We start from the raw sequence: 9,499 nt of genomic DNA, 5'->3' as shown, positions 1-9,499 counted from the left end.
GAGTGAGCAAGCTCAGATCTGCTGCCCACAGGAGGGAGGATTCTCACAGCAGGGATAGGTTTGCTTTAACGTCATTTAAAGAAAACAGTTGCAACATTCTTTGCCACTGGCATTTGTGACTGCAAGTCGTCGTCGTCTCACATGTGCACACACAGTCACAGGTCGATCCCAGACACCACAGAAGTACTCCCCAAACACCACCCACCAGCTAGCGTGCCAGGACCGGGGCACACGGAGCAGGAGTCCACCCCAGAGCCAAGGCCTGGAGGTACGCACCAGACCCCAAACACCAGCTGGTGCTCCAGGTGCCATGCCCAGAGGCCTTCCTCAGAGGCACCGTGTGCACCCATGCCAGGGACAGGCAAAGTAACTGGTGCGCTGGGGCCCTGGATGTTGGCAGAGTCAGGCTGGGGTCAGCAGCACAGGGGTGGCATGAGGAGCAGCCTTTCTGCCCTCTCCTGCTGTCATGAGCTCTCCTTCCAATCGAGCCCTTACCTCCTACTGTGCCTCCCATCGCCCTGCCCAATGCTGAGATCTTAGGAGCAGTAGCTGCCCCTCAGTCCCTGCCTGCCGCCCTCTGGAGGCCACATCTGGATAGCAGTAGGGAGGTGGAAAAGAGACACCGAGTCCCTGTTGAGAGTACAGGTAGCTGAGGGGTTGTTTGACGGCCACGGGGGACATTTCCAGTCTTGCTTCTGTTGGAGCGTATCAACTGTGGCAGTTCAGAGTGTTTGTTGTTACCTTGGTGTCACCAAACAGGAGGCTGCAGCCTGAGGCCAGCAGGGGTAGGTGGCAGGAAATTCTTGTTGAATGAATGTGTGAAGTCTTGGGCTGAGGCGTAGCCCAGGGATGTCTGCCTAGTGACTCCTCTACCTCTAGAATCTGTGCCCAAATCCCCGATGGCATTTCCTCTGCAGTCTATTCCTGGGCCCCGAGCCAGCTAGTGCCCTTGGCCAGACCAGGGAGGAAAGAAGCTGTGAATGTCCTGGGCCTTGTGGGGGCGCTCGTGTGTGTGTGTGTGTGTGTGAGTGTGTGTGTGTGTGTGTGTGTGTGTGCGCGCGCGCGGTGGTAAAACTATCGCACCCTGGATTGGTCTCCACCGATGGTGAGATAGTTGTAAATGGTGGGAGACCCCTAACTTTGGATGAGGAGCTTTGTACTGGGCTTTACCATGGCCCAGCACTAGGTCTGCTGTGCCAGCACAGGCCAATGTCTCAGCACCAGCCTAGTGTGGACACGGGGCTCTGGGCATCCTGCCTAGGCTCAGCTTGTGAAGCAAGGGACTCATCTAAGCCCTAGACCAGGGAGGCTGGGATCAGCCTTCAGCCGCATTCCCTGTGGCCCTTTCCCATCTGCAGCAGGTTCATGCCACACGTCCCTGTCCTCACCCACACTCAGGTCAGAAGGACTTGAAATCCTCCCCCAACTCCTCCTTGAGCTTCATTAGTCTAACTTCAGGAGAGGGAGGGGTTGGCAATGACCTTTCATCTCTGGGCTCTTGTTTTGTTTTGTTTTGTTTTGTTTTGTTTCAGACAGGGTCTAGTTGTGTAGTCCAAACTGGCCTTGAACTCACTGTGTAGCCTAACCTGGCCTTGAATTTGGGACAATCCTCCTGCCTCAGCTTCCCTAGTGCTCAGATTATTGGCATGTGCCACTATGTCTGCTCTTTTTTTTTTTTTTCTTTTTAAGACAGGGTCTCACTGTGCAGTTCAGGCTGGCTTTGAGCTCACTTTATAGCCCAGGGTGGTCTCAAACTCGCAACGATCCTCCTGCCTCAGCCTCCCGAGTGCTGGATTACAGGCGTGTGCCACCACATCCGGCTATGTCTGCTCTTGACTGCTGGGTTCTCAATACCCCCACTGGATTGGCACCCTTATGAGGAGATCGAGCCCCATTCTTGGAACTCACTGGTCGCCTAGACCATGATAACCTGGGCCATTCCAATCTGTTCTTTTTCACCTGACCCCTGGGGCAGACAGGGCTTCCTCCCCTACGTAAGGTGCTACCCACTGCCCTGCTCCCATCCCTGCCAGTTCTTGAGCCCAGCACACTTTCTGCGTTACTTCTCTGGGTGCTTCTAATGCACTGCTGGGTCCTGATAAGGTCAGAGGGGATCTAAGAACAGTTGCTTGTGCATGAAACCCTGGGTACACACGTGTGTGGCACACAGCCAGAGAGGACAGATGGCTATCTAGGTTACTTGTTTTTTATTTTTTAAATTTTGAGATGGGGTCTCATAAATTACTAAGTTGCCCAGGCTGGGCTTGAATTTGCAGTCATTCTGCCTCAGTGTCCCAGAGCATGGGGATTACGAGCATGTACCACCATACCAGGCTCCATCTGGGGCTTTAAGACTTTACTGGGACCCCAGCCCTGCAAAGGCCCACACAATCCAATAGGGGGGACTTGTTGGAATCCACTGTGGCAGGCAGCTTGGCAGAGGCTCAAATCTACACCATATGCAGCTCTCTAGGATCCCTTCTTGAAGTCTTCTGCAGGGAGAAGGGTGTGAATAAGCCAGTCCCACCCTCATTCCTTCTACTAAAAGTACCAGTTTGCTGGGTGCACAGGCCCGTGCCTATAATCCCAGCACTGAGGGAGGCTGAGGCAGGAGGACTGCAAGTTCAAGTCCTGCCTTGCCAATGCCCTTGTGACTGTCACTCTTTGTGACTTCTGGGCAAGAGCCCCCAAGGTCTTCCCTCCCTCTCCTGCCCCCATCCTACCTGGTTCACTTCAAATGTGGTGTCAACGACCTCATCAATGACCCGAGCTCCGGAGGAGAACTTCTGCCGGTGGTGCTCCAACCTAGCCACCAGCTTCAGGAACTGGGACTGCAACTCCCACTGCCTGTGAGGGGTGGAGTGCTGTCTTGGTTACTTTTTTCTCGCTGCTGGGACAAAATACCTGACACCCAAAATTAAGGAAGGAAAGGTTTATTTCGCTTACAGTTTGTGAGGTTTCAGTCTGTACTTGGCAGATTATAAGGCAGAGTGGCACATGGCAGAGAGCTACAGCTCATGGTGGCAGAACACAGCAAAGCAACAAGAACACACCAGGGCGGAATGGGGGAGGAAGGGCCTCAAGCACTCTTTTCCTCTCCCTTATATATGCAAACTATCCACCCCAGGGCGGGTGCAGCTCTCACACCCACAATCAAACTCTAAAAGCCTGCCCCATGGCCGCATGAGGCTTTGGGGGGACATACAGACATAAACCATAGCAAGTGCAGAGGCAAGGACTCCATCCGCCCCTTCCCGGCCGCCCACCACACCCAGACCTCCCGCCTTAGACTTGAGGCCTCCCCTCCCTCGTCTCCTCACTTCTCAGTCATTGTCCCGGATTTCTTCATGAGCTCCATGGTATCCTCAGGCTTTACCTCCTTGGGCTCCTCGGGCTCTAGATGGAGAAAAAAGAGGATGAGGATGGGGCCAGAAGATGCCTGGATTTGGAGGTGGGGGAGGAACTCTGCCATCATGGAGGCATACAGAGAGGGTTTAAGGGGTTTCCTTTCATCCAGGATGCCCCCAAAAGGGTGCTTCTTAAGGCATAGAACATGCAGTGGTTTTGTTTGTTTATTTTTCTGTCCAGCCTTCATTATCTCTTTTTATTTATTCATTATGGTTGTTATTATTTGATGAGGTGCTGTGGATAGAACTGAAGAATTTCCACACACTAGGCAAGAGCTCTACCACTGAGCCATACCCCACCCTCATTCCCTCTTCTAGTAAAAGTACCAGTTTGCTGGGTGCACAGGCCTGTGCCTATAATCTCAGCACTGAGGGAGGCTGAGGCAGGAGGATTGCAAGTTCAAGTCCCATCTGGCCAATGTAGTAAGATCCTTTCTAGAAAGGAAGGAAGGAAGGAAGAGAGGGAGGGAGGGAGGGAAAGAAGGAGGGAAGACAGGAAGGCTGGGGATATAGGTCAGTAGTAGCAGTAGAGCACTCCTGGGTTCCCCAGTACCAAAAACAAAACAAAACAATGACAACAAAAAACATCAAAAAATGTGTCTCAGTTTTCCTGAGGAACTGACCCCACCAGTGTTCAGTTCATGTTGTTTAGCTGGGGTCGGTCCTTCCCCGGGGTCCCAGGATACATGACTGTGGACTAGCCAATCACAGCCTACAGTGATTTGTTCAAAACTAAGTAAGTAACCTCATCCGAACAGAGGCGGCTCATCTCTGGGAGTTTGTTGGGACAGCTGGGAGAAGAGGAATGCTTTCTCCTGGGAGACCTACAGATGGCTAGGACCTGGGACTACAGGTGCAGGCGATCATTTTGGGCCACAGGGGAAGAATTACTCTAGCTACAAAACCACTCAGAGGACTACAGAGCACAGATACAGAAGACACCAAATCCTGACAGTTGTTTGAGTCCTGGATCCAGCCATTCCTGAAAGCCCATACACCTCCAATTTGCTAAGTAATTGGGGCCAATGAATTTTTTCTGCTCCTTTAACTGTTGTGTACTGTTCTTGATGGAATGTGTCCATGACGGTCCCCTGCTGATGATCTTAGGAGTGGGATTCTGGAACTCAGATTCTAAAGTCCTGGGGATCTTTAGGTCAAAAGCAAACCATTTGGCTCAAAATCAGCGCATCTAAAGAGTCATGTGTGAAAATGACCACATATCCAGGAAACTTCATTCTTGCAGACTCAGTCTGTGTCAAATGACTCTGGACAAGTGTGTGTAACCTTGACAAAACCGCAAAGGCAGTCAAAACCATCCTGTGAAAGATAAGCCATAAGTAATAAATTACTGACAGAAATGGTTGAATGAATCAATTTGAAAAACCCATAATTTGGCTAATTGGTTGTTTTGCAGGTGGGTCTTTCAAGAATTAACGATCAATTTATTGGCTTTTTGGGGGATTGTTTTGGGCTCCTTTGAATCAAAGTTCTGAACGCCAGTATCCCAGATTCCAGAGCTCCAAGACAGCCTGGCAGCCTGTGTCTAGCCACAGAAGGAGGCTGGCGGAAAGATGGGGGCAGGACCAGTACCTATTTGGTTGAGCTCTGTCAGGGAGTCATCTAGCAGCTTCTCATGAATCCAGGCGGTCATCTGGGGGAGAAGAAGCCTCAGTCCTGCCTGAGTCCCCTGCCCCCATCGCCGGGGCACCCTGGGCCCCTTGTTTCCCGTCCACCCCACTTGATACCTCCTGCTTCACTTTCTCTTCATCTCTGAGCAGGGCCATCTGGAAGTTGTCCACCAGGACAGCGGTCAGCAGGCTGGGTGAGGGGACAGTAGGGTGCCCTTAAGGAGGGGTGGGAGGAGAGGCCCCAGCCCCCCTTGAGTTCGGCGTGGCAGGACAGGGTTCCCCGGGGCTGGATGGGGGAACAGCGGTTGAGGCCGGCAGCAGAGGAGGGTCCTCACTTGAGGAAGATGATGTTTTGGATGAAGATGTAAATCATGAGAATGGGGATGATGTACCAGGCACCTGGGGGAGGGCGGAGAAGTGATCAGCCAGGCAGCTCCCGCCCACCCTGCCCCACCCCTGCCCCACGTCACAGACAGGGTCTCTGAGCCCCTGCCCTCGGCCCACCCTGGGCACGGCTGTCCATGTAGATGAGGGACCAGTCATCCAGGGTGAGCACGGTGAAGAGGGTGAACATGGTGGTGAAGAAGTTCTCGAAGCGCCAGGGATCCGATCTTCGGAACAGCGTCAGGATCATAGAGAAGAACACTAGCCGTTCAGGGACAAAACGGGCTCCAGTCCCCTGACCTTGTGCCCCTCTTCCCAGGCCCGTCCCTGCCCACCCCTGCCCTGTTCCAGCCCCATGGCACAGGATACAGAGGCAGGAAAATATGAGGATGAAGATAGTTATGATGGACTGCAAGGACCCCACCAGGGTCCCTGTTACTTCTTTGAGGCTGGTCAGGATTCTGTGGGTAGAGGTAGAGGGGACCAAATCAGGAAGGGCTGGGTAAGGTTCTGTGTCCAGCAGGCAGAGCTGCTGCTGGGGAATATGGTGTCCTTGATTTGCTGGGTGACTTGGGTGAGTCCCGGCACTTCTCTGGAACATAAAGAGATGGATCTCGACAAGAGATCCCAGAAGGGCTGGGATTAGGCTGCAGCCACCCCTCCCCTCCCTCTCGAGCGGGTCCCAGTGGTTTGTTTCCTCAGGAATCCGGGCCTGTATCCCCTCTTCCTTTGGCCTCCCCACACCAGAACAAACAGCCAGGACCACGCAGACCTGAGCCTCCGCACGATCCGGATTGCCCTCAGAGCCCGCATGATCTTTAAGACCTTGAGAATCCGAAAGAGGCTGTGGTTGTAGAAGGAGTAGAGGGAGTTGACTTGCATGAGCGCGAAGTCCAGCACGGCCATGATCATGACGAAGAAGTCTGAGGGTACAGGGTGACTAAGTGGGGACAGCACTGCTGGGCCCTGGGCCCTGACCCACAGGCTCCCAGCACCAACACTCAATCCTCGCCCCGCTACCATCCTCATCTTCCCCCAGACAGTTCAGTGCAACCCACCGCAACCCCATTTCCACCCACCCAGATTGTTCCAGGGATCATAAAAATACTCCAGGCCCAGGGAAATGATCTTGAGCAGGGCTTCTATCATGTAGATGCTGAGGAAGATGCAGTCAAAAGCCATGAAGTACCACTCTGTGGGGACACCAGGGACTGCTCAGGACCACAGCCAACCTCCCAGCTCCCTCCCTCTGCCCCTCACAGTGAGACCTTGCACAGTCCCAAATACCTAGCCTCTCCCGGTTCAGCCCCAAATGGCTGTGTGACTCAGCTGCTCTGACCTCAGCTTTCTTGTCTGTGAAATGGGTGTAATAACAGTACATTTGATAAAGTGAACTTTAAATATATTGAAAGCCTTTTACTTGGGTGATCCTGGCTTAGCACAGAGCCTGGGACAATAAGTACGTGGCGAATTCTTTCCTTCATCCTGACCCACTGTATTTTAACACCTAATTTCTCTACTCTCACCCCTCCCCACCCTCCTTCTCTGAGTTCCCTGACCCTTGTCACAAACCGAGAGTTCTTGCTACCTGCTCTCCACCTTCAGCAGCATATTTAGAGCTGATGCGCCGCCTGGTGGCTATAGTTGTGAACAGCACAGCCTCCAGTCGGGAGGTCGGGGCGGGCCTGCTGACCTAGCAGTACCTTTCAGCAGCTAATTTCTACTGACACTGCTGGCAATGGCATCAACTTCCAAGAGTGAAGATCAAGTGAACCAAGTTATATAAATCTACTGCTATGGGATCAGGACATAGGAGGCCCTGGAGCCACATCAGGGGCCCCTGGCTCTTACCACCCCTGATCTTGACTTCTGCAAAGGTCTGGGCCATAAGCATGAAGATGTTGAGGAAGACGACGAGAAAGATGAAGGTTTCAAAGACCGAGGACTGTGTCAGATTCCTGATAATTGTCCAGGGACGCCAAAGGAGGGTTTTTAATCTTTCACAAAACCGCTGGAAGATGTTCATAGTGTACTTCTTGTGGGTCCGCTGGCCTCGGGCCTCTGTAAGGTGGCCAGAAAGTCACGTCTGTTCATCAGGAAATTGGGGGACCTCAGGTACCCTCAAAGTCTGGATTGGAGCTCACTGCCAGCCCTGCCTGCTGTCCACTCTCTAATGTGCCTCTGTACTAGTGCTGGTCTTGGGGCCAGTCCTGACCTTCCACACCAGGGGCCAATCTGTTTAAGATCTGGAACTGGCTTGAGTGGATCATGAGAGCTCCTTCCCCTACATCTCCAAGTCCATTTTGTTCATATGGCAACTTATTTATGGAAAACTCAACCCTCCTCGCTGCTCCATCCTCATGGCGCCCCCTCGCTTTCCCTGTAAGATCCTGCTGAACTTCCTCCCACCTGGCCGCTCTTTCTGTGCCCATCCAATAAGACATTCACTCTGCCCTGCTTGTCATGAGATGGCTGCCATGTTTACTGAACTCCTAGGGGCCAACTCTGGGAGATTGTTAGCTAACAGCCAAGGTGCCTCCCTGCCCTCAAATAAGGCCCTCATTCAGGCGCTAGTTCGCATCTCTGTCCTCAGCAGCTCACATTTTAGTGGGGGAAATGTGCACACAGAATCCACAAAGGCAAATATTCTGACATGGAAGATGACAATCACTAGATGGTTCGTCATTGATTAAGTGACATCTCCCTGACTTGCAGCCCCTTGAGAACAAGGATTGTGCTGGGGTTTGCTTGTACTGTCAGGGCTCAGGCAGGCCAGGGCACCCGTGTTTGACAAGAACCTCAATGTTTGAGAGGTGAACAAGAGTGAAGAACAGAGTAAGAGTGAAGCAAGAGGTGGCTGAGTGAGGAAACATCTCATGGTGCACAGGGCACATAATTCAGAAAGTAAAGGATAGGATGAGGGACAGTTAGGAGAGTGGAGCTGATAGAACGTACTCCTGGCAGCTGGGCCAGGCCTCCAGATCTGTAGGAGATTATGCAGAGCTTGGGCTGGATCTGCATGGATGTGGGCTGGGCAGTGGGAGTTGGGCTTTGGGAACTCAGAAAAGACTCACTTTTTTGCCTCTGATATTGCTCATCTTCAGACCAGCTTTTTGAGTCTTTGGAGGAGGAGTCCTGAGGATGAATTTTGTCGGAGGCCTGAGAGGCACGTGAGTAAACTGTGGTGTGGGACTGAATCACACCATGGGGCAAGCTCTTTGTAGATTCTAGATGAGCAGCAGAACCGACGATGCTGTGTGGCTTGTGTGGCTCAAAGAGATGAGAGCCGCTTGTGTGGTAGTCCTTGTAGGAATCTCTGTGGAGGTGATCGTATTGAGCTGAACTGTGGTGATACTCCAGATGGTGGTGCTCCCTGTGGTGGTGGTGCTCTCCATGGTGGTGGTGGTGATCTCTGTGGTGCGGCCCCACATGGTACTGCTCACCGTGGTGATAATCTCTGTGGTGGTGGTGCTCACCGTGGTGTGGCTCAGCATGGTGCTGCTCTCCATGGTGGTGATCTCTGTGGTGGTAGTGCTCGTCATGGTGGTCCTCACTAGGGTGGTGACCGCCATGGTAATATTCTCTGTGGAAGTGAGGTGAGCCGTGGTGGTAGGACTCCCCAGAGGGATGGCTGAGAATGCTGTCTTGATGATGAGGATACTTTCTGTGGTGATGGTAGTCATGAGGATGGAGCTTGTTGTATTGGTGGGGTTCACGATGCTGGGACCCCCTTTGGTGGTAGTCTTCACTGTGATGGTAGGGGTCACCATAGCGGTAGGAATCTTCACGGTGGTAAGAAGGACTTTTGCTGTGGAACTCACCAGGGTGGCCATACTCACCGTGGTGTGATGCACCAGGTAAATTTTGTCTACTAGAGTAGGAAGTCTCACTGTGTTGGTAGGACATACCAGAGGTTTGGGGGTGTGGATGCCCACCATAGTAGTGATGCCTACCATGGTGGTGTGGCCCACCATGGTGGTCTGATTCAGGGTGGTGGTGGGGCCCACCATGGTGGTCTGATTCAGCATGGTGGTAGGGCCCACCATGGTGGGGCCCACCATGGTGGTCTGACTCAGTGTG

General features: G+C 52.8%; 1 protein-coding gene across 3 annotated transcripts; it reads right to left on the bottom strand.

Moving 5' to 3' along the window:
• Positions 1-2,264: 2,264 nt before the first annotated feature.
• Positions 2,265-9,493, bottom strand: Catsper1 (cation channel, sperm associated 1). Of its 3 annotated transcripts, XM_005384434.2 has the most exons (13): positions 8,494-9,493; positions 7,271-7,480; positions 6,707-6,772; positions 6,499-6,612; positions 6,192-6,342; positions 5,789-5,880; positions 5,540-5,680; positions 5,371-5,434; positions 5,153-5,225; positions 4,998-5,058; positions 3,321-3,396; positions 2,724-2,847; positions 2,265-2,492 (listed from the first exon to the last, which is right to left on the bottom strand). In XM_005384434.2, exons 1-13 carry the CDS (start codon positions 9,323-9,325, stop codon positions 2,451-2,453), a joined length of 2,046 nt encoding a protein of 681 aa, XP_005384491.1. In that variant the 5' UTR covers positions 9,326-9,493; the 3' UTR covers positions 2,265-2,450. The 3 variants fall into 3 exon arrangements, with proteins under 3 accessions (XP_005384491.1, XP_013369596.1, XP_013369597.1); XM_013514142.1 differs by lacking the exon at positions 6,707-6,772; XM_013514143.1 differs by lacking the exons at positions 2,265-2,492; positions 2,724-2,847; positions 3,321-3,396 and adding an exon at positions 3,880-4,724.
• Between the last annotated feature and the right edge of the window lie 6 nt (positions 9,494-9,499).

Source organism: Chinchilla lanigera, unplaced genomic scaffold, assembly GCF_000276665.1.
Source record: "Chinchilla lanigera isolate Chin_1 unplaced genomic scaffold, ChiLan1.0 scaffold00021, whole genome shotgun sequence".
NCBI lineage: Eukaryota > Metazoa > Chordata > Mammalia > Rodentia > Chinchillidae > Chinchilla > Chinchilla lanigera.
The sequence above is the reverse complement of the archived record's forward strand: the minus strand, read 5'-3'. Positions and strand labels throughout refer to the sequence as shown.

Excerpts from the sequence above, each read along its gene's own strand:
- Catsper1 (XM_005384434.2), bottom strand. The coding sequence starts at position 9,325 with ATGTCCTACCAACACAGTGAGACTTCCTACTCTAGTAGACAAAATTTA. Across the intron at positions 6,343-6,498 it reads TGATCCCTGGAACAATCTGG|ACTTCTTCGTCATGATCATG; the intron begins GTGGGTGGAAAT and ends CTGTACCCTCAG. Across the intron at positions 5,226-5,370 it reads CAAAACATCATCTTCCTCAA|CCTGCTGACCGCTGTCCTGG; the intron begins GTGAGGACCCTC and ends CCCCTCACCCAG.